This window comes from Ictalurus punctatus, chromosome 16 (genome assembly GCF_001660625.3).
Source record: "Ictalurus punctatus breed USDA103 chromosome 16, Coco_2.0, whole genome shotgun sequence".
NCBI classification, from domain to species: Eukaryota; Metazoa; Chordata; class Actinopteri; order Siluriformes; family Ictaluridae; genus Ictalurus; species Ictalurus punctatus.
The window spans coordinates 1,552,615-1,575,890 of record NC_030431.2 but is presented as its reverse complement, the minus strand read 5'-3'; the positions used below and the strand labels follow the sequence as shown (position 1 = coordinate 1,575,890).

The 23,276-nt window shown below is 42.9% G+C and overlaps 1 protein-coding gene across 6 annotated transcripts in view; it reads left to right on the top strand.

Moving 5' to 3' along the window:
- The first annotated feature begins 5,332 nt into the window (after positions 1-5,332).
- nipblb (NIPBL cohesin loading factor b) overlaps positions 5,333-23,276 on the top strand; it is a 33,639-nt gene continuing 15,695 nt past the window's right edge. Inside the window, exons 1-9 of one of the 6 annotated variants that reach the window (XM_053687044.1) lie at positions 5,333-5,716; positions 15,843-15,991; positions 19,028-19,193; positions 19,732-19,862; positions 21,011-21,122; positions 21,233-21,381; positions 21,554-21,702; positions 22,156-22,246; positions 22,691-23,182. In XM_053687044.1, coding sequence (XP_053543019.1) covers positions 15,928-15,991; positions 19,028-19,193; positions 19,732-19,862; positions 21,011-21,122; positions 21,233-21,381; positions 21,554-21,702; positions 22,156-22,246; positions 22,691-23,182 — 1,354 coding nt within the window. In that variant the 5' untranslated portion in view covers positions 5,333-5,716; positions 15,843-15,927. Of the gene's footprint in view, positions 5,717-7,523; positions 7,709-15,842; positions 15,992-19,027; positions 19,194-19,731; positions 19,863-21,010; positions 21,123-21,232; positions 21,382-21,553; positions 21,703-22,155; positions 22,247-22,690; positions 23,183-23,276 lie in introns of those variants that run through there. The other 5 variants (XM_053687040.1, XM_053687043.1, XM_053687039.1 and 2 more) reach the window with 5 other exon arrangements.

Genomic DNA, 23,276 nt, shown 5'->3' with positions numbered 1-23,276 from the left:
GTCTGTTACATACATACAATAAATATGCGAAGGATAATAATCAGGTGTGTGGATTTGTTTATTAACTGGAAAGGGTTATTGTCTAGAGGAGACGTCTGCGAACCAAATGTAGGCTTTTACTGCCACCTTGTGGACGATCTGATCCAATAGCAATAGCATTGCCAATTCATAAAACATTGAGGATGATCACAGTCATCTTCCTACACCCTAACCCCACATCAGCACATTTCTTCTGAAGGTATGCTTCAAGTTTAATAAAGCATTGAATGTTTTTGTACAAGGCAATGATCAGTAGGTTTTGGTCACTCAAAACAGTTTGGTTGATAATCTGCGTTTTCCTGAATTCATATCTGTTATAGATTCATTTATTGCCTGGTTGAGACCGGTGAAGATATTGTGTTTGGAAAAGTGTTGAAATATGATACAATATTTTAAAGAGTAATCTTGCCTCTGAGCAGAAGTCAATGAACGGTTAAGGAGATCACTATGAAGCAACCAAAGGCCAAAGGTAACTCTGAAGGAGCTGGAACGATCCACAGCTCTGATGGGAGAAGGTGTTCACAGGACAGCCATACCAAAGACAGTTCACAAAGCTGGGCTCAAGAAAGGTCCTCTGGTCTGGTGAAACCCAAGCTGAACATTGGCACAAAGCGCTAGATTTGGCAGGAATCCCTCACCATTATCTTGGTGAAGCATGATGGTGGTAGAATGGGGGTATGGTTATACTTTCAGCAGCAGAGCTTGGAAAACAAGTCAGGGTTGATGGAGCCAAATACAGTAAGAAAACCTGTTCTCGTCTGCACGAGATTTGTGATTGGGACGTTGTGAGAGTGTATACTTAAAACGGTTATATTTCATAGTACAGTTTATAATGCTACGAATTCATCAGTGCCTTCTCTTCTAATAAACAACAAACAACAATTTAGAATATTTCAATGAAGAAACTGAATAATTTAACATTGTTTGAAATGTTTATACCAGAATGTGGGATTATGATATTCCTGGTACACTTTAGGTTGCAGTTTATCAGTGGTACTTATGTATCCAATGCAAAAAAAATTAATAATAATAAGAAAAATCATCCTATAGTCAGATATATTCTATCAGACTATATTCAAGATATTTTCACCTGCTGAGATGTTTTTTTTTTGTAGGGTTCCTAAACGTAGAGCCATTTTTGGAAGCTAAGAACTTTAGTTAGTCAGTGCAAACGTCTCACGTATCTATAAGCCTGAATATCTGCGTTATTACGAACACACACCTTGAATATATCCCTCATGTTTTTTTACCTTTAAAATTCCAAATGCTACCATTTGAGTGCTTAGGAGCTTGAGAAGTGAACATTAACTCATTTAATCGCATTCACAGTTGTGACTGAAAGTTGTTTTTGTTTTACTCATGTTTAAAATGAAGTTATATAGATTATTAATATAAATTGTCCTGATTTCATATGGAAATGTTCGTGCGGATGATATCATTTATCACATGACTAAGGCCATGTGTGGTATGTCTAATCTTGTAAGGATCTATTATGAATATTTTTCTATTCGTTTTAGAATGTATTGACGCATTTATATGGGGGTGTAAACATGTAATATAAGGTTATATTATAATATCACAGAGGGATCCAAGCAAAACAGCTTTAGGTTCATTAAAAAAACCATTCAATGAACACTTGAGCAACCCATTTTCCCCTCACATTAAAAAAATGCTATTAATTCAGGAAATTCTGTTTTTAATTTTTAATTGTTGCTTGAAAAGAACCGTAGCTTATCCGCAACAATCGTGAGCTAGTCTGGGAAAATGTGCAATAAAATGGATTCATTCTCTGACTAAAGCTGTCCAAATCATCTCACAACAAAGTGTTAAAAGTTACATCTTGTAAATGTTAAATTCCTAGTAGTAGAACTTTTAAATGTCACTTTGTTCACACTGTGCATTCTCAGTAGCCCTTGATGAAGGATTTTCACCTGAATGAAGAACCAATACACTAATAAATTAGTAAATATTTTTTTGTAATTTTTAAAGTCAGATATTGTTCTGTACGTTGGTGTGCATTGTGTATTTGTTGGTCGTTAGTTCTGACGTGGACAATGTCAATCACTTCCTGATCTGTGTTTACAGTACGTTGATATGTGCTGCAATTTCAGCTTTCAACCGCAAGAGGGCGGCCGCGAGCTGTTTACAAAATAAATAAATAAATGTAAACCTAAAAAGAAATTTCAATATTTCAAAACAAAGTTACAAACTGAAGTTACTTTTAAACTCTGAAAGAGTCACACCTTTAAACTCAGGATATACCAACATCACTTTTAAACAATTTACATTTCTATACATTATTTCTAAACGTTTTTATTAATATTACACATTATTATAATGAATGTTATTGCTTATTGCGTTATTATTTAATAGTCATTTTCTATAACTTTATGATTGATGGTTTTCTTTTTAAAGAACAAACACACCAAAAGCTAAAGGTGATCCTTTTAATATATCTGTTTTAATAAATATTATAGAAGGCTTTTAGTTCAATCACAACAGTGATATTATATTGTGCTATTATTATTATTATTATTATTATAGTGAATTATACCTCAAATTATTGTAAATGTAAAGTGTCACAGGAGGGTGACGTTTGAGAAAGCTAATAAAAGTTTAAGTGATGAATTGTATGCAAACTCCATTCATCATTAGTGTGTATTATGATTATGATTATTGTGAATTATTATATAAATATGAAATATACCTGGTACTTTTTGATACTTTTAACAAATATTATAACAGGTTTGCTAATACAAATTTTTAAACCGATGTTCTTATATACATATACATATTTATATATATATATATATATATATATATATATATATATATATATATATATATATATATATATATATATATATATATATATATAAATATATAGGGTTAGTGTACATTGAATATTACACATCATTCTAATCCTGGTTACTTAATGTGTTTTATACAAGCAGAGAAAACATGGAAATGGTTAAGGGAAGCGTCACAGATGGGCGGTTTTTGCAGAAGGCTAGTAATAGTCTATGTAATAAACGATACAAAAACTGCATTTGTCATTAGTGTGTATGAATTCATTAGAAAGGATGCAGAGATCCTCTTTTTTTTTTTTTGCAATGATAGAAATATCGAATCTGTACAGTACATTCTGCAAAACATCGCAGGTAATCAAATCCAATTAGGTACCAATCCAGTGTTTCAGAGCAATACTCTGCATCTCTAGATAGACACTTTTTTAAAAATAAACTATCCAATGCAGAGTTTGTTAAAGTAACACTTTACTTGACGTAGTAACATTTATAATAATATCAAATATGTCAAAGTGTTTTGCAAAGCATCGAACTATCTGGTATGCTTAGGTTGGAAAAACTCAGAACACAAAGAATTCATAGATCGAATTCCACACTGGACGTTTTGCAAATCTTTGAAAAGCGATCAGAGAGCCACAGCTCCGTCATTGCATTGAGCGTGGACTGAATTCTGAGACATTTTTCTCTCACTCTGGACAAAAGCGTCTGCAAAAATAAATGAATGTAAAAGGTTTTGACAACATGGAAGATTTGTCCGATTATTTGTGGCAAGCGGTTAAGCTTAAGCTTGTGATTTCTAGTCTACAATCCCAAAAGCCACATCTTTAAAATGATTGAACAGCGGTGACAAAGGCCTAGACTGCTCCAGAATAAAGAATAAAAGTTGCAGACTCTTACCACATACAGATATATAGAAAATGTATTACCAATGCAGATTGAGTGATTAAAAAAAAAAGAAAAAAAAAAGTGGGCATTAAAATTTTTAAAGAGCTTTTAATGTTAGTTGTGAGTTGTATGGCAACACTTAGAGAGACATTTTCTCCATACATGAGTGTCATTATAGTAGTTTTAAATATTGAATACTTCATGAAGAAAAGCAGAAAATACTTTAATACATATGTATGGTATGTATATGATATGATTTCATTTTCATTATTTTTATGCATGAAAGGCATTCATTAATCAATGCTTGCTTCAATAATGATGCTTAAATACTTAAAGTCAGCACTTTCATCACGTTTCATCGCTCCACCAAACTGAGCAGCAAAGGAATTCACTTTTTATCATCACTTTCCAAAACTGTCTTTAAAATTTTTTTTTTTTTTATTTATTGTTGTTGCCATTTTGAACAAAAACAAAATCAGTAAGGTGTTGTTACGATCTTAAGATCGTTCTAAAAGGCAAGGCGGTGATTAGCTTGTATTTAAGACGTTATACTGGTGCACTATACCACTATGACACTATACATAATGTTCTAGTTCATTAAGTATGTCAATCTAGTAATTAATAAATGATCAATTAAGGCAAATATGCTTAAAAGTCATCGGGGATAAAACAGTGGTTGGGTGTACATCAGTTTTAATGTGTACACGAGCACATGACTGACTTAACTATTACTGATATTCCACTGAATGCCAATTTTTTTGTAAAAAAAAAATCTTCCAAGAAGTCTCCAAGAAGCGTATTTATTTATTTATTATTCTCTTTAATTGTATGATCACATAAAATGATAACTGGAAATTTGCACGAGACAAGCTGTTTGTAAATGATATCCTTTTTTTTTAAAATTATTTTTTATTTTTACTTCTTTTATCTGCAATACCAATCCTTCTCTACGCCTGATTATATTTAACAAGCAAGATTTTCATCACTGTCAACAAACAAAATCCAAAATGACAGAAGCCTTAGGTATATGAAGAAAACTCATACTTGCTGCAGAATTTTAATCTCGGTACTGATGTGGTTTGTAAAAGTTAAAAAAAAAACCAACAACAACAACAAAACAAATCAAAGTAACATTTTTATGATGAATAGAATGGAATAGAATTTAAACAGCTGCAAATAGGCATATCAGTTCTTGTAGATTTACAGATATTAAGGTAAAAAATAAATAAAACACATAATTCAACCTGTAAAAGTAGCATGTGTAAAGATAACCTGCTATGCCTAACTTTAACACTGGGAAAAAAAAGGAAAAGGATTGTCCATAGGTTTGTTACCAATAACGATTCTCTAGACCACTGTAGAATTAGTAGTAGGAAAGAAAGCATGCAGAAAAAAAACAGCGGAAGTAGAATGCGGCTGAATCCCAAATAACTCCCTGCTCCCTTTATACACGCACTATCTCTGACAGGAAGTAGTGGCCTCTACGGAGCACTCTTAGGTCCAAAATGGAGTCGTTTGGGATTCGGCCCGAGTTGCTGCTGGTCGGTTTGGCGCCGGTGGAGGGAGTCATTCCCGCAGCGGTGCTTCCGGTCGGCATTTTGTTCTGCCAGAGAGAGAGAGAGAGAAGGGGGGGGGAGAGTCTGAGTGGATCTCTTTTATCACCGCGTCAATAGTCTTTCGGGGTTTTTTTTTCCGCCGCTAAATATTTCCCTGAAATCGCTTGGAGATTTACAACCATCTTTAATCGGCGCTGGAGTGTAAAACCGTGCGAAAATCCACCGGTTGAAAGGAATGTTGTTTACCTCCCTCAAGGCTTCATGTTTGCAGTGAGAAGGAAGAAGAACGAACCCTCCCGACCCGGATTATTGTTGTTATATTACTCGGAGTAGCTGCAAAGAGCGACACAGGAACGGAGAGGGGAGCTCAAGAGGCTGATCCGAAACGTTTGCTACAATTTCTTTTTGTTAAAACACCCAAGTCCTGAGGTAAATAACCAACGCACACGATCGCTCCATTTATCCGCGGGCGATCAAAGAGAATCGCCTGAAATACCCGATAACATACCCGGGGCCGTGCGAAACTTCAATGTTATTCATCGCTCGCTCGGATTGGGTTAGCCTAAGCTAAGCTAGCTCCGCTGGCTTCTCGTTCTCTCCGGTGCACGTTGGCTTGTGTGGCCGCTCCGCGGCGACGGGGCCACGGGCAGGTGACCTTAGGCGAGTCCGCGGTTCGTGGTTTTGTTAGCTAGCTACAAGGCCACGCTGGTCAAATGAAAGCAAAAAAAAGCCCAAATTCGACCTCATGGTCAGTCTTGTTTGAAACCCGGACATGTTTTGAACGCCGTAGCAAAATAAAAGAACTTTAGCTCATTATCTTAGCAAGCTAAAACGCTGCTTAAAAACGAGAACAAGAAAAGGCCTGGTTAGCTTGGTAGTTAGCTTAGCCAGTTAGCATTGTTTACACTGACTCGCCTACAGAGCTAGCTGGCAAATTAGCTGGTTTAGCTCAGTCAGTAGGCGAGTCGCTGTAAACATTCATCTTTTTATTTTTTAGCCGTCATGTAAGTTTGCAGGCTGCATGTTTATTTCGCAAGTTTTGCTTAATCTGAGTATAGTTATAATGGCTTCAGATTTGCTTCCTAGCTAACAGTGTATTTCTTTTAGTACTGTGTTTTCTTAGACTGGCAATGTATAGCACATTTAAATGTGTTTTTTTTTCGCCCCCTCCTCGTTCTTTACCACATGAAGACTTAAATCGCTTTAACAGGTTAAAGTTATGTTTAGGATCAGGGAAGCAGTCAGAAAATATCCAAGAGACTCCAAAGTTATTGTTTTTTTTTAACGACTGGGACACACTGGTTAAGAAAACACCAGTGAAGTCCGACTATGTTTTGCTTGAGATCTGCTCAAATCCTCGAAAGCGAACGCGCTCTTTCTTTCTAGACATTTCCTGTCGTCCAGGTGGATTAAAAAATACGCCGTGAACACTTTTTTTTTATTATTTAAATTGATTTAATTCCATTTCACTTCTCCAGGCGCAGTAGTTATCTAATTACCAAACTGTGGAGTATGTAAGAAAGTCGCAGTGAAATAGAAACGAACTGGATACTTCATGAAGTCGTTTTCTTGTCGGATTTTCATGGCATTTCGGAGACTTTTCACATAAACAAGCTCCCGTTTCTAAATTTCCACAAGTCACCGGGTTTTAATTGGAAGCTTATGTGTGACACCACGAATGTCTAGTTGTTGTTATAATGTCGGTGGTGTTAATAACGCTCCGCCAAACACAGACACACACACACACACACACATACATACACGCAATGCTTGGTTGAAATAATTTAAACCGTATTGGATTATGATTAAATTCGAGAATTTCTGGGTAAATTATGCGGTTTGCGGATGCCACCGTGAGGCATAGTTTCGGTTAAAACTTGCTATAGTTAGCGTTAGCATAGACCGCGGTTCGAAAATATCATCTCAAAGTTAAAGTTGACTCCCGGAAACGACGTTGAAATGTGACTTTTTGGTATTTAATTAACTCTTATGTATAACTCTCGGGGATTTTACTCCAAAGCATCTTAGGTTAATTAATTAGTTCATTAATAGAAGCGCGTTAGCTGGCTAAAATAAAGCTCGTGCGTGTTATTAGCCTCTAACCCGCTGACTGACTCAACTGGCGAGCTAGCGAACTTTTAACTGTAATTACCGCCCCTTTTTAAGCATAATTAACACCTACTAAAGGTAATTATGCTTTTTTTGTGTGTTGGTCAGGTTTAAGTAGTGGCATTTTTTTTTAAAGCTAATGTAAACCGTGTACAGCTAAAAGGTTAGTGTTGTTAGCTGACGCTGTGTTTGTGACAGAATGAAGGCTAGCGAAAAGAAGAGGAAAATAGTTTAGATAGTTAGCATGGCGCTGCTATGAGTATAGCTGGTTAGTTAGCCGTTCCGTGGAAACAATGCAAGAAAAAGCTATCGGTATGGACAGAAATCTTTCTCGTTTTGAACTTGTTTGGAAAATCTGTTGATAGTTTTGTGGTGTTTTAATTTTGCTAGCACGATGATTAGCTGGCTAGTTGCGACGTTATTTTGAAATAAGAAATAAACTCGTGTTCGTTTGGATAATTGTTTTGAGGTTTTTTTTTGTGTGTGTGTGTGGGGGGGGGGGGGGTTCTTTGCAAATTTGGATTTTTTTTCTAAATATAGTAGTGAGTAGGGTTTTTTTCATGTACATGGCCAGAGTTAAAGCGATGGTGCGTCAAGAAATATTGGAATAAGTTTAGCCCCTGCTTTTGCTGTGTTTATGCACTCTGAATCAAGAAAGTGAATTATATTTTGCTCCAAGATAATATGTGGTGTGGTGTAGTGGAGGTAGTTGTCGCGTCACATTGTGATGCTAACACAGGAAACTAGCAAGCAGGACGACCAGTCCTGTCAGTCTGGGGTTTTGTTTTGTGCTTTTCAGTGTTGGGAAAGTGTTTATAATGGTTTTGTTGGGAAGTTGTTTATAATGGTTTTGTTGGGAAGTTGTTTATAATGGTTTTGTTGGGAAGTTGTTTATAATGGTTTTGTTGGGAAGTTGTTTATAATGGTTTGTTTTTGTTGGGAAGGTGTTTGTATTGGTTTGTTTTCGTTGCTTCAATACACACACGGAGCGTGATGTGAAATCTGGGTATGTAATGTGGTGATAAACACTCAAGTCTCCCAGCGGCCGGGCGGCTATCTTCTTCCTCCCTCGCCATCTCTCTCTGTCCCTGTCGGCCTGTCTCTCTCTGTCCCTGTCGGCCTGTCTCTCTCTGTCCCTGTCGGCCTGTCTCTCTCTGTCCCTGTCGGCCTGTCTCTCTCTGTCCCTGTCGGCCTGTCTCTCTCTGTCCCTGTCGGCCTGTCTCTCTCTGTCCCTGTCGGCCTGTCTCTCTCTGTCCCTGTCGGCCTGTCTCTCTCTGTCCCTGTCGGCCTGTCTCTCTCTGTCCCTGTCGGCCTGTCTCTCTCTGTCCCTGTCGGCCTGTCTCTCTCTGTCCCTGTCGGCCTGTCTCTCTCTGTCCCTGTCGGCCTGTCTCTCTCTGTCCCTGTCGGCCTGTCTGTCCCTGTCTCTCTCTCTCTCTCCCTCTCCCTGTCGGCCTGTCTCTCTCTCTCTACCTGTCTATCGGTCTCCCTCGGTCTGTCTTTCTGTCTGTCGGCCTCCTCTGTCCGTCTCTCTTTCTGGCGGTCTCCCTGTCGGCCTGTCTCTCCCTGTCGGCCTGTCTCTCCCTGTCGGCCTGTCTCTCCCTGTTGGCCTGTCTCTCTCTCTCTCTCTCTCTCTCTCTCTCTCTCTCTCTCTACCTGTCTATCGGTCTCCCTCAGTCTGTCTTTCTGTCTGTTGGTCTCCCTCGGTCTGTCTCTCTGTCTGTCGGTCTCCCTCTCCTTTCCTCGGTCTGTCTCTCTGTCTGTCAGCCTCCCTACTTCTGTCCGTCTCTCTGTCTGTCGGCCTCCTCTGTCCGTCTCTCTTTCTGGCGGTCTCGCTCCCTCTGTCTCTCTCCCTGTTGACCTGTCTCTCTCTCTCTCTCTCTCCTCTCTGCTCTCTGACCGGTCTCCCTCCCTCGGTCTGTCTGTCTGTCGGTCTCCCTCCCTCGGTCTGTCTGTCTGTCGGTCTCCCTCCCTCGGTCTGTCTTTGTCTGTCGGTCTCCCTCCCTCGGTCTGTCTTTGTCTGTCGGTCTCTCTCCCTCGGTCTGTCTTTGTCTGTCGTTCTCCCTCTCCCTCCCTCGGTCTGTCTTTGTCTTCGTTCTCCCTCCCTCGGTCTGTCTTTGTCTGTCGTTCTCCCTTCCTCGGTCTGTCTTTGTCTGTCGTTCTCCCTTCCTCGGTCTGTCTTTGTCTGTCGTTCTCCCTCCCTCGGTCTGTCTTTGTCTGTCGTTCTCCCTCCCTCGGTCTGTCTTTGTCTGTCATTGTCCCTCCCTCGGTCTGTCTTTGTCTGTCGTTCTCCCTCCCTCGGTCTGTCTTTGTCTGTCGTTCTCCCTCCCTCGGTCTGTCTTTGTCTGTCGTTCTCCCTCCCTCGGTCTGTCTTTGTCTGTCGTTCTCCCTCCCTCGGTCTGTCTTTGTCTGTCGTTCTCCCTCCCTTGGTCTGTCTTTGTCTGTCGTTCTCCCTCCCTTGGTCTGTCTGTCGGTCTGTCTCTCTGTCTGTCGGTCTCCCTCGGTCTGTCTCTCTGTCTGTCGGTCTCCCTCGGTCTGTCTCTCTCTGTCTGTCGGTCTCCCTCGGTCGGTCTCCCTCGGTCTGTCGGTCTCCCTCGGTCTGTCGGTCTCCCTCGGTCTGTCGGTCTCCCTCGGTCTGTCTCTCTGTCTGTCGGTCTCCCTCGGTCTGTCTCTCTGTCTGTCGGTCTCCCTCGGTCTGTCTGTCGGTCTCCCTCCCTCGGTCTGTCTCTCTGTCTGTCAGTCTCCCTCGATCTGTCTCTCTGTCTGTCGGTCTCCGTCTCCCTCCCTCGGTCTGTTGGTCTCCCTCTTTCTGTCCGTTTCTATTTCTGGCGGTCTCCCTCCCTGTCGACCTGTCTCTCTCCCTCCCTGTCGACCTGTCTCTCTCTCTCTCTCTCTCTCTCTCCCCCTCTCCCTGTCTCTCTCTCTCGACCTGCCGACCTATCATTTTCTATGTCTCTCCCTGTCGACCTGTCTTGCGCTCTCTCTCTCTCTCTCCCTCTGTCTGTGTCTCTCTGTCTGTGTCTCTCTGTCTGTGTCTCTCTGTCGGTCTCCCTCTCTTTGTCAGCCTCTCTTTGATGGTCTCCCTTTCCCTCCCTTTGTCGGTCTCCCTCCCTCCCCCTGTCTGTCTCTCTTCCTGATTGTCTCTCTCTGTCTGTCTCTCTTTCTGATGGTCTCCCTCCCTCGGGCTGTCTCTCTTTCTGATGGTCTCCATCCCTCTGTCTGTCTCTCTTTCTGATGGTCTCCCTCCCTCTGTCAGTCTCCCTCTCCCTCCCTCGGTCTGTCTCTCTCTGTCAGTCTCCCTCGCCATCCCTCGGTCTGTCTGTCGGTCTCCCTCCCTCGGTCTGTCTGTCGGTCCCCCTCCCTCGGTCTGTCTGTCGGTCTCCCTCCCTCGGTCTGTCTGTCGGTCTCCCTCCCTCGGTCTGTCTGTCGGTCTGTCTGTCGGTCTCCCTCCCTCGGTCTGTCTGTCGGTCTGTCTGTCGGTCTCCCTCCCTCGGTCTGTCTGTCGGTCTGTCTGTCGGTCTCCCTCCCTCGGTCTGTCTGTCGGTCTGTCTGTCGGTCTCCCTCCCTCGGTCTGTCTGTCGGTCTGTCTGTCGGTCTCCCTCCCTCGGTCTGTCTGTCGGTCTGTCTGTAGGTGTCCCTCCCTCGGTCTGTCTGTCGGTCTGTCTGTAGGTGTCCCTCCCTCGGTCTGTCTGTCGGTCTGTCTGTAGGTGTCCCTCCCTCGGTCTGTCTGTCGGTCTGTCTGTAGGTGTCCCTCCCTCGGTCTGTCTGTCGGTCTGTCTGTAGGTGTCCCTCCCTCGGTCTGTCTGTCGGTCTGTCTGTAGGTGTCCCTCCCTCGGTCTGTCTGTCGGTCTGTCTGTAGGTGTCCCTCCCTCGGTCTGTCTGTAGGTGTCCCTCCCTCGGTCTGTCTGTCGGTCTCCCTCCCTCGGTCTGTCTCTCCGTCTGTCGGTCTCCCTCCCTCGGTCCGTCTCTCCGTCTGTCGGTCTCCCTCCCTCGGTCCGTCTCTCCGTCTGTCGGTCTCCCTCCCTCGGTCCGTCTCTCCGTTTGTCGGTCCGTCTCTCCGTCTGTCGGTCCGTCTCTCCGTCTGTCGGTCCGTCTCTCCCTCCCTCGGTCCGTCTCTCCGTCTGTCGGTCTCCCTCCCTCGGTCCGTCTCTCCGTCTGTCGGTCTCCCTCCCTCGGTCCGTCTCTCCGTCTGTCGGTCTCCCTCCCTCGGTCCGTCTCTCCGTCTGTCGGTCTCCCTCCCTCGGTCCGTCTCTCCGTCTGTCGGTCTCCCTCCCTCGGTCCGTCTCTCCGTCTGTCGGTCTCCCTCCCTCGGTCCGTCTGTCGGTCTCTCTCTCGGTCTGGCTCTCGGTCTCCCTCTCCCTCCCTTGGTCTGGCTGTCGGTCTCCCTCCCTCTGTCCGTCTCTCTGGCTGTCGGTCTCCCTCCCTCTGTCCGTCTCTCTTTCTGGCGGGCTCCCTCTCTCTGTCTGTTTGTCTCTCTGTTTCCTTCTCCTTCCCTCGGTCTGAGTGTCTCTGTCTCACTCCTTCTGTCTCCCTTTACCTCCCTCTATCTCTCTCTCTCGCTCTCTCTCTCTCTCTCTCTCTCTCTGTGTGTGTGTCTCTGTGTGTGTGTACTTTTCACTCTCTCTATTCTATCTGCTAATCCTTTGTGCGTGTTGCGCTTCTCCCTCCCTCCCTGAGCAGTGTGGTTCTGCTGGAGGTCGCTGTGGGGGGCGTTATCTGTAATCCGAGATCTCCTGTTTATTTATTTGATCCCCACCCCTTAAAGCAATAGATTCATGAATGAGAGTGATCTGACTTTGGGATTCTTTTGGCTCTCGAATGGTGCAACCGATCGTTAGTTCTGTGTCTACTCACATTGTACCGCTGATTAAAAAAAAAAAAAAGTTAACACACAGAAAACTACGACATTGTCAAGGCACTGAAACATCTCTGCGGCTTTTCTTCTTTGCTCCAAATTCGGTCTGGTGTGGTGCCACAAAATCTACATCTTTTTTACCTTTGGCATGTCTTTTTACTTTTAATATTAATTTCTTGCATTTGTCGTAAATTTGTAAATTGCAGCTCTGGAGTCTTTACGGTGCATAAGTAGCCCTTATGAACCTTTTTATAGCGTAGTAAGAGTACACCATACACACTTTCCCAGGTAAAAGATCTCTCATAAACGTGCAAAAGCTGCCTACACCTTCATGGTGCCACCCCAGTTACAAGGAGAAGTACCTTTTATTTATTTGTGACACATTTGAGTGCAAAATTTAGCATCCCCTATGATTTATTTATTATTCTTTTTAGAGACAGCAGGGGTTCTCAAACAATTCAAGAATATGCACGTCATTTAAATGCGCGCAGTAGTATTTTGCCTGGCATGGAGCTACAGGAATAACCTGAATTCCAGGATGTTAAAAAGCGAAACAGTGCAACAGGACGAAAAGTCGAGGCAAGTGAAAGACGTTTTCTTTCCCCATGAACATCTCAGCCTTTAGATTTTATTAGAAGAAGGCAGTCCGTGGCATTTGGTAGGGTTTTAAAAGATGTGTCAAAAAGACATATTCAGTCTGCTGGAGTTAGAGCAGATGAGTCGGAGAACGAGCAGCGTATATTACAACGGAGAGGATTCAAAAGCTCCTCAGAGGATATGCCGAGAGGTTGAAGGCAGCTTTGTATATAAAGGGAGGTGAGCAAGAACTTTTTCTCTGCCAAGTGGTATGCATTTTTTAAAATTTTATTTATTTATTTGAGTAGGTTCACGTTTTAACATCAGTGTAGGCTGTTTCGTGTTTAACATCACCGTGGATTTTCTGCAGATTTGGGCCAAGACGCATCACGTGACATCAGCCGAAGCCCTCTTTGATTCACGTGTACCGAACACAAGCACAGCTAAAAAGTTTACTTGTTTCATGTAGCTGCAGTTTCTCCCATTCAAGTAGTTTTCTGCAAACAAAAAAAAGCACAATATCGAGCGTGTTTTTTTTTTTTGCGCAAAAAACTTAGCTAAATGTTGTACAGACTGATTAATAGTGTCAGTTAACTATATTTATTAGGAATGCCACCAAAAATGTTTAAAAGCAGCATATTTTTAGCCAAAAGATCTAGATGTGCCAGTCGGGGAAGACGCTGCTTTCAGACCTTTTTAGTGGTAGCAATCGGAATGCACGTGTATACGAGGTTTTACGGTGATCTGTTTTATCTAAGCGGTATACACTGGAAAAGTTTATAAACATGCATACTACAACAGACCAGCAAAAGCCCCCCCCCCCCCCCCCCCCCCCAAGTGCCTGGTGGTTACCGTAAAACCCTACATATACACACACACACACACTACTGCATAAATGATCTGATTTCCAGTTTAGTTAGAGGTTAATAGCGTTTTTTTGCGTTGTGATGACACTCAGCTGGATGGTTTCACTGAAACGTAACTTGTTGTATTGAATTTCTTTTACGCCGACATTAGAAAGGTGTATCCGATGTTCTAGAGCATTAAACGTCGCCTGAAAGGTTCTGGCACGTATACGCCATGTGATTGACACCTGTGATGTGTCATGACTCTGGAGTCCTCTTTGCTGATAGTTTTCGCATCACACTCTGCCACAGACAGATGAACCCCCTGTCACGGTGTTAGGGATGCAGACGAAGCCTATATCCGACAGAGCAGCGTTGCTTATTAGTGCACACCATGCACACTTAGCACCTGTGTCCTGCTTTTCCCTCCTGTTTTATAAGCTAGACTTATTTTGTGGACGGTTGCAAAGTTGTCATGTGATGTGTGGCTTCTTATGTCGGTTATGTAGGTCACTAGCTCTCTTAGTCCAGGGTTCACCTTTTTGCTGTGGCTGTATCTTTAATGTGTATTGACTCTAGTTTCATTGCAGATGTAAACAGATGCATTTTGCGTGTCGTATTGCGTAATCGAAATTAGTACAGACCTGATTCACTTACAAAGCATGACGCATCAGTGAATCGAGCTAGGATGTTTTTAGGGCTGTTTTTGCATACGGCGGTGGACGACGTGAATTGCTTGTGTCGTGTATGTTGGTTCAACAAAACCCCATTCTTGATGTTTCTAGTTGACGCCTTCTCACTGAGAATCCAACATGACGCCAAGGCAACTGAATAACGGCTTTCCCTAGATGCTTGTCCGAAGCGACGGACAGGAGACCGCCTGAAGTGCAGGCATGCTTTCGTCAGGTCTTAGATTTACTTCTCATTACTTTACTTCACTTTGGGACAGATTTGTAGAGCACTTCAGTGACCCGTTTAACCTGTTGAACTGTTAGAAATCGCTCGATATCATTGGTTGATGTGCACTGTTGTTTTTTTTTTTTTTTTTTTCTTTTTTTTTCCTCCCTTGAAATTCTGTGTTATGTATCGGGGATGCGTATATTTCCGAGTATTCTATTTTCAGGACACTATTTAGTAGAAGTCGACAGATGGTGGATTTTTCCGACAGCGATAGCTAAGTCGGGCGGTACGTACCTGCCAATAACCGATTAATCAACCCGATAGTTTTAAAAATCGATTCTGAACAAAAACGTAACACTCAAATTAGATTACTGCTGAACTTTATTATGAAAATAAACAGTCCTGACTGTACCATGAAAATGTACTGTACTTATTAAAATAGCTAATAAATGTACAAATATTATTTAGTAACTATTTATAGACGCAACCTAAAGCGAAAAAAGTAACGTTACAAATAGTACAACAAAATTTGTCGGTCGTAGTATTTCACTTCTTGAGGCCTCTCTCGCGTTGTATAAGGACACCGGACCCTTCTCAGCCGCTCCTGCAACTGACTCAGTCGGGAAAACTATCGGTGTGAGTTTTTGCCGATAACGACGGTTCCGGTTATCGGTGCCGAATAATCTGCAAAACCTGTTAAACAATTTAGGCATCGTAAATGCTGACGGATAAGATCAGGTCTTGCTTTTTTTGTTTAGGTACAATTTATAAAATTTTCTTCAACCCAAGTTGGATCCAGTCGACCCAAACGAGACCCACAAGAGACCGTGACGTGTATCCGCAGGGTACTGGACTGTATATAAGCTGATGCGCAGTGTTTCAGATCTACATGTACTGTAGATCCAGCTTGACTAAATTAACACCATGCTACATATTTTATCAGTAGCTCTCAAAATTCAATCCGTGCTGAGAAATCGTTTCACTCTAAGGAGTCGAAACATTTGAAAATTTTTTTTTTGCACTTATTTATATATTTTTTTGGCTCTAATAGGATGACTCCCAGCGGAAGCCGTTTGCAAAACCAGTCGATGTAATGCAGGATGAGGTTTCGAGTCGTCCTCGTGTGCTACGTGACACTTTCTGAAAGCGGGAGGCGATTTAATAATAATAATAACTGTGTAAAGTTACGCCGTTTCTGCTTTGCGAGAAAAGCATCTAATCGATGGCGCCGAGTTTGTTGAGTTCGCTCATTCCGCTTTTCTTTTTCTTTCAGCAGAAGGGAGATGTGAAGGCTGGTCGGATAGCAGCGACACTGAGCATCCTGCACATCAACACGACCCCCCACCCCCATCTTCAGCATGAATGGGGATATGCCTCATGTTCCCATTACCACTCTTGCTGGGATTGCTAGCCTCACTGACTGTAAGTAACACACTCCCACATTACGCATGTTATCGAAGTCTCTTTAACATCATGGAATTTTTTTACTCTCTAGCAGTCCTGCTCGTGTTCGCCGGGATCTTGTCGCTTTGGATAGTGAATACATGTTAAAAATTCCCACACAAGGGCGTTCCGATCTTTTTCCCGGTGCTGGTTCGTTGTTAAAGCCCGAGAGTCGAGATGAAGAAAAGGCTTCACTCGTGCAGCGATATATAAAGCCGTTTTAGTTTAATTTCGTCTCGTAGGCTCCCGCTGGTAAAATACGCACTGGTTGTGATGTGGAGGTGTGCCCTCCTGCCGTCCATGCCAGGGGATTCCAGAGGGAACGCAGTTGGCTTCAGAGTTGCAGAGACAGCGCCGACTTCCTGGCACGGACGGCAGGAGCGCTTCCTCCTCTCTTTCTTTCTCGTAAAAAGACTCTGAGCGGTTCAGCTTTAGCAACTTGCGAGACAAGCGGTTGTGGGAAAAAATAATGACAACGATGCATCACACACCTCGAGGTGTTACTGGGAGAAGAATTATCGGAGAGTCTGAGGTGATTGATCATGGGTTAAATTCAAAACGCATGGAAAATAGTGTTCGCTACCATTTGATCTCTTATCTATCAATCTATATATATATATTTATTTCATTTTTGTTTGCTTAATTATGTCATGACACTTTTATGGGCTATTGTGGATATTATCTTTTTTACATTTTTTTTTTAATTTTGTAAAAAAAAAAAAAAAAGACCACCTTACGAATTGACATGAAGCAGCTGAGTTGATTATCTGCTTAAGCTTTCTTTTTATATAAATGAAATATAATTTTCATCAGTATAGAAATTAAAGAATTTTTGTAGACATTTAAATATCAAGTATCAACCTCCCTTTTTTTTTCCTTTTTTTTTTTTTTACGCAGTGCTACAACTTTACTGGCGGTTTATTTATTTATTTAGTCTTCTAAGCAAACCCATGTATATCGTTGTACGTAGCGTATCGCAGAAACGTCTTTTGAGAATCGTTATGTTATTTTAGGCATCTCGCCCACCCTGCTTACATGCTGAACGTCGTCCCGTCATGGCGCACGTTTACGAAGTGGCGTTACCTTGGCAAACGGTGTGTGGTTCAGGGTCTAGAATTGTACCACCGGTAACATGGCATTTTCTCAGGATTCTTATAAACGTCTCTCTCGCCGACGAGGACGATTTTTAGACATGTCTGTTTCGCCCAGACTCGAACAGCCGCTTAGAGCACAGGACAACGCAACAAGTACACCGGTCTAATAACAATTAACGTGTGATGACCGTCCTCGCGTGCCGACCATCTTCGTGATCGTTTGACGAGATTCTGATGAACTTCCCGCAGCGGTAAATAATCACTCCTTCCCACTTGGGCAATTTTTACACTCGTGGATTTGCAAACTCTGTGAGCCGGTGGGACACGAAGAGAGTCGACAGACGTGCTCTCTTCCTTCTGTAAAGGAAAAGTAACAAAAACGGAGGGACGCTTTAATCGAGCGAGGACCTCATTACGATTAACGTTTTATCACTTCCTTCTGGATGTGTAGCTCCACTCGCAGAAGACATCACATACAGCATAGATTAGTTTAATAGTGTAGATTGGAAGAGAGATAGTTGTCTTCTGCTCTCTGCAGTTTAATCGGTTATAACGAATAGAAGTTTGAACGACACCATGTACACCACTCTTCTTCTTCTTCATCTACTTGTGGCAGTCTGGGTAGCGTTATTGCCTCTCAGCTCCCTGGCTCCATCTTGATCTCGGATTACCGTCTGTGTGGAGTCTCTCCATCTCTGTGTGGGTGTCCTCTGGGTTTCCTCCCACGTCCCAAAACATGATATGTGGATTGGATAGTCTAAATTGCTCTTCAGTGTGTGTGTGTGTGTGTGTGTGTGTGTGTGTGCGCACACGCGCATGGTTCCCTGCAATGTACTGACGTCTCATCTAGGGTGTTTTTCCATCCGGGATAGGCTTACTGAAGATGAATGAATGAATGAATGAATCAATGCTATAATTATTATTATTATTATTGAGTGGTTATTATTGTTGTTTATATTATTATGCTTTAATTTTAATAATGGTTTCATTATGCAACCATTTTTCTATTTAAGTGCAACTCGGTTGAAAGCAGGAAAGCGATACAAAGACAGAAACGAGGTAGTTTTGGAACGAAGACTTCTTTAAAAAAAAAAAATCAAATGAGTGCAATTTAATTGTGGTGTAAAGTGAAGAATCCATTTTATTTATTTGTTTATTTTTAGGTTTGGCTGCAACACAGATTAAAATACATTTAAACAAGCAAAACACTGGGAAATTTATGAATACTTGAGTCGATGTGATGTGTTCCTACTGCTGTATCAAGTCAGAACAAAAAAATAAATAAATAAAACAGCCCTGTCTGCACTCACACACTCGAAAATGTCTGTTAGGACAGTCGGTGGAATAAAACTGATGAGGGGCTTGCTTCTGTGTCTCTGCTCCTTTCTGTAAGTCATTTCTAAAGCTGTCGCTGGTGTTAAAACGGCGTGGCTTCTTTTTTAAAAACACCGTTGACTGACAGCGTAAGATGGCATCCTTCACGTTTTTCGATTCGAACCTACGTGATCCGAGTGAACTAATATCACTTCCAAACCAGAGTGCAGACGTTTGCCCTTCTAGGACGGCCTTCTTTCCTGAATCACGTTTTTCACTTCATGCTGGCATCGAAACAAAAGCGTTTCGGTTTATTTATTTGGTGCCAGCGTGCTGCTCGGCCACCTGCTTGGCTACCGTTCCAGCTTACTGTCACTTTTTTTTTTTAACAGCTACTTAACTAAGGCAAAACGCCAATATACTTAAAATATATATCTAAAATTAAAAGCATCACAACTTTCAGCGTCTATCCGGTCCGCTTTAAAAAAACAACCCTGTTTTGCCTATTTATTGATTTGTTGTTTAGTGTATTTTTTCCAAACCAGGCACTGTGGGAATCCATGTTGAAGAAAGTATCTCTCATGTGTTTTTATTTATTTTTTTGCAGTGTTAAACCAGCTGCCCTTGCCTTCCCCTCTCCCTGCCACCACCACTAAGAGCCTGCTGTACAATGGGAGGATCGCCGAGGAGGTCAACTGTCTCTTGGCCCGCAGGGACGACAACCTTGTCTCCCAGCTGGTCCACAGCCTTAACCAGGTCTCCACCGAGCACATGTGCGTAACTCTGCTGTCTCAACCTCTTTAAAAAAAAAAAAAAATCTATATATATATATATATTTTTTTAAACCTGCCATGATTGCGTTTGGCGCTTTTGTTTTGGGCGTAGATCAAATTTGATCGGTATAACGACTGTATAAGGTTAAAATGAGCAAACTATTTCAGCAGCTATTAACCAAGTCATTTGGAAAAAATATTCACACGATTGCTGAAAGTGACGCCAGCCTCGGACAGGTTTTGCGAATTACCAACCACCGTTATTTATTTATTTATTTATTTATTTTGTTATAAATATGAAATACACTAGAGGTGTCTGAAATAACAGTTCGTGGGCCTGGAACTGGCCCAATAAAGGTTTTAATCTGGCTCACCGAAAAATATCTAGAATTCGTATTTTTTATATATATATATATTTTAATAATTAAGAGAAAATAGAGCAGTAAAGTCAGGGCCATAAATTTTTTTCTATGCCTTTTCTACTGTATGACGGAATGAACTGCTCCACTCACTCTCACCATGTCGCTCTTCATGGCAGAGAGCTGAAGGACAACCTGGGCAGCGATGACCCGGAGGGCGACATGCCGGTGCTGCTGCAGACGGTGCTGTCCAGGAACCCCAACATCTTCAGGGAGAAAAGTATGCCCACCCGATTCGGGGTTCAGGGCGGTAAGGAGAAGACATGGAGACATTGCCCTTGACTCCGAACCCAATGGAGCACAGCGCGAGGCCTGGCGCGGCTCCGGCTGCCTTCCGCAGCCGAGCCTTTTATAGCTCCATCTGTCTTTAAAGGTTTCTCAGATCAGGAGTCTGAAACGTGGGCTTTCGTGCAGCGATGATGAACTATTAATAGTGGTGTGGTCACAGTTGCTTGATTTTTAGTGTACCGTGCGTACGGCTCGTGTTTGGCTCAGCAAGACCATTTAGTACATAAACAGTTTAGTTGGGCATGCAGTTCCAGTTCCACCATCATACTCTGGACCACGCCTCCTTGTACAGAGTGATACCAGACGATATTGTGAGGAAATAATTCAGTTTAAGATGCCTTGTTTTTATAGATAATCATCACACATTTTCAGAAACCACAAAGGGAAGCATGAGGTCATTTAAGATCTTGATGTAGGGTCGATTTAGCCATGCAGTTTGCATGGTAATAGTAAGATTCTCTCGCACGCTAGAAACATTCGACTTGTTGGTCCAGTGCAACGCTAAAGAAGCACACTTTGGACACGTGAACGTGTTTTAGCTGCATTTAATTTTAGTCATGCCGTTATTAACCCCTGCTACTCTGATCCGCTGACGAAAAGGCCGAACGAGGACGACTCATAATAAGTGGAACGCTCATCATCAGACCTACCGATTACCTTAAGCGAAGGCCCAACGAGGCGTTTCCGATCCACGGAGACGTCTCCGTCGTAGCGCGCCCGTGCAGCGCCGTGCTCCTTGTGTTCCCTTGTTGTCTTCAACAACGAATCAATAAGCAATGTGCGAATTGTACTCCGATGTACATTCTAACATATTTCATGTCCTTGTCCTAAAACCCCCTAAACTTGTCTGTCTGTCTGTCATGTTGTTAAACTTTGTGTTGTAACCAGTGGTGCTTCACCACACCCACGCGCGCTCGACGGAATGACACGAATGACCTTTCACTGCATCCTGAAGTTAGACTGACTAATGACGAATTGCTCTTTGTTTCTTGCATACGATTAAGGCTGTGTATACTAATCTCGCTGGTAAAACTAACCTGGTGGTTAAATTACACTTCTTATGACGTTCTTGTATAATAGATGATCGATGGTTTTGTTTTGTAATTGAAGGTATAATGCAACAGCCAATGATGCCGCCATACAAGATGCCTCAAAATTCCATGCACGGCAGCCCGGCATCCACAAACTACCAGCAAACCCCTGTTACTCCCAGCCCTCCTAGGTATTCTGCAAGGTTTTTTATTTATTTATTTATTTTTTAAAATGCAATTTTCATGGTATTTACTTGCAAACACCTAGTGTAGGCTGACAAGTTCTTTTCTGTGCCTCTAGTCGCTTTGTTCAGCCTCAGACGGGCTCCGGGGCCCGGTTCATACCCCAGCAAAACAGCCCTGTGCCCAGCCCGTATGCCCCTCAGAGCCCTGCCGGTTACATGCAGTACCCTCATCCACCCACCTACTCTCAGCATCAACAGATCCAAGGTGAGTTCACGTGCTGTTGTTTAAGAATCGTGTCCGAATTGTAATTTTAACGCTGCTGTAAGATTAATCTTTTTTTTTTTTTCTTTTTTTCTTTTCCTTATTTCTCACACCACCAGTTTGCCAAAACTTATCTAGAAGTTTATTCATTTTTATTTTGAAATTTTTTTTTCAGTCTCTGTGGCTAGTCCCATGGTGCCTGGTATGAGAAACATCCACGACAACAAGGTCTCCGGGCAAATGTCAAGTAACTCAGCCAATCACAACGCACGGCATTGCTCCAATGAAGAGTACATGAACATAGTCCACAGACTGGGAAATGAGGTGCGCAGATGCACCACATAATTTATGCACTTCCCAAGGGTGTCTTTTTTTCTATCATCATGCCTCCTTGGTCAAACACATTTATTTATTTATTTGTTTGTTTGTTTATTTTTAACCTCACCAGCCCCAGGATAGAAATGTGTATTTGTCATTTTTGAGTTCTTTAATTCCCAGGGGCTGTTCCTGATTTTATTAAGGCATGACATGTTTGCACATTCATTAGCAAAGTCTCTGTCAGTTAGCTGTGTGTGTGTGTGTGTGTGTGTGTGTGTGTGTGTGTCGCAAGAGTGCATCAACAAACCTCTTCATTCAATGAGTGAGTGAGTTATGAGTCGCGAGCGGTGTGAATTAAAAAGCTTACACTGCACAGGAAACGAAGATTATGACTCCACATTTATGGAATGATTCTTTTCTTTGTTTTTTTTTTTTTGTCCCCCCCCCCCTTTCTTCTAGGAGAGCGATCCTTCTATTAGAAACGCCTCCTTCCCCCTCCGATCGCCCCAATCCGTGTGCTCGCCTGCTGGAAGCGAAGGGACCCCAAAAGGTAGATACAAACCACTTGCAAGAAATATCGCATCGTAGTCAAATCGTTTGCTGTTTCGTTTACGATAAATTATACGCACCCGGTGTGTTACTTTGGTTTGAAATGCATCTGAGTAGTCTTGTGCAGGTGAAAGTTTAAAAAATAAATAAATAAAAACGTTCTTTTGCTGTTCAGACTTCAGAAAGTCTTTCTTTCTGATCATATTGGATTTGCAAAAAAATCCCATTTGAGCTATTTGACTATAGACAAGTCCCCTCCCCCTCCCATTTGAAAGCCGGTGTTGAAGGGTAATTGCGTGTGTGTGGTGGGAAATCGGGTATCTGTTGCTGTACAGTCGGACTGGGAATAGAATCACTTACTTGGGTGAACCTGAAGTAATCCTGCTGTTTTAAATGGTGCTTGTGGATATCCGCGCAACTGTTTTTGCAACGTTTTTGCTTCTAGTTGGATCACGGCCGCCTCTGATCCTCCAGTCCCCGCCCCCGTACACCTCACCGCGAGACGCCGCTCCTGACCTCCTCATGGACTCGCCTGAGCGTAAGAAAAAGCAGAAGAAAATGATCAAGGAGGAGGGTGAGAAAGGCGCCATGTACGACATAGTCAGCTCACCCTCCAAAGACTCCACCAAGCTGACGCTGAAGCTGTCGCGGGTCAAATCGGCGGAGGCGGAGCAGGCCGGCGAACTCATGTCTGGCGGCATGGAGCAAGGCTCAGACGCAGAGAACGATCTGCCCTGCAACAGCTTTCGGGAACAGTCAGGGTACCAGCAGGTCCCGGTGCTGCAGAACACAGGGGCGCTCGCTGCCAAACAGCCTGGAGCGGTCAGCGGGACGCCCTACGACGAGGCTGAGTTGGACGCCTTGGCTGAGATCGAAAGGATAGAACGCGAATCGGCAATTGAACGGGAGCGCTGCTCTAAGGAGGTTCAGGATAAAGGTAGAGCGGTTTTCCTGATTGTTAGCATTAATCATTTAAAAATTTTCTTAGTTATAAAGTCGAACTGAATCCAGGAATCCGGTTCCTTCTTACA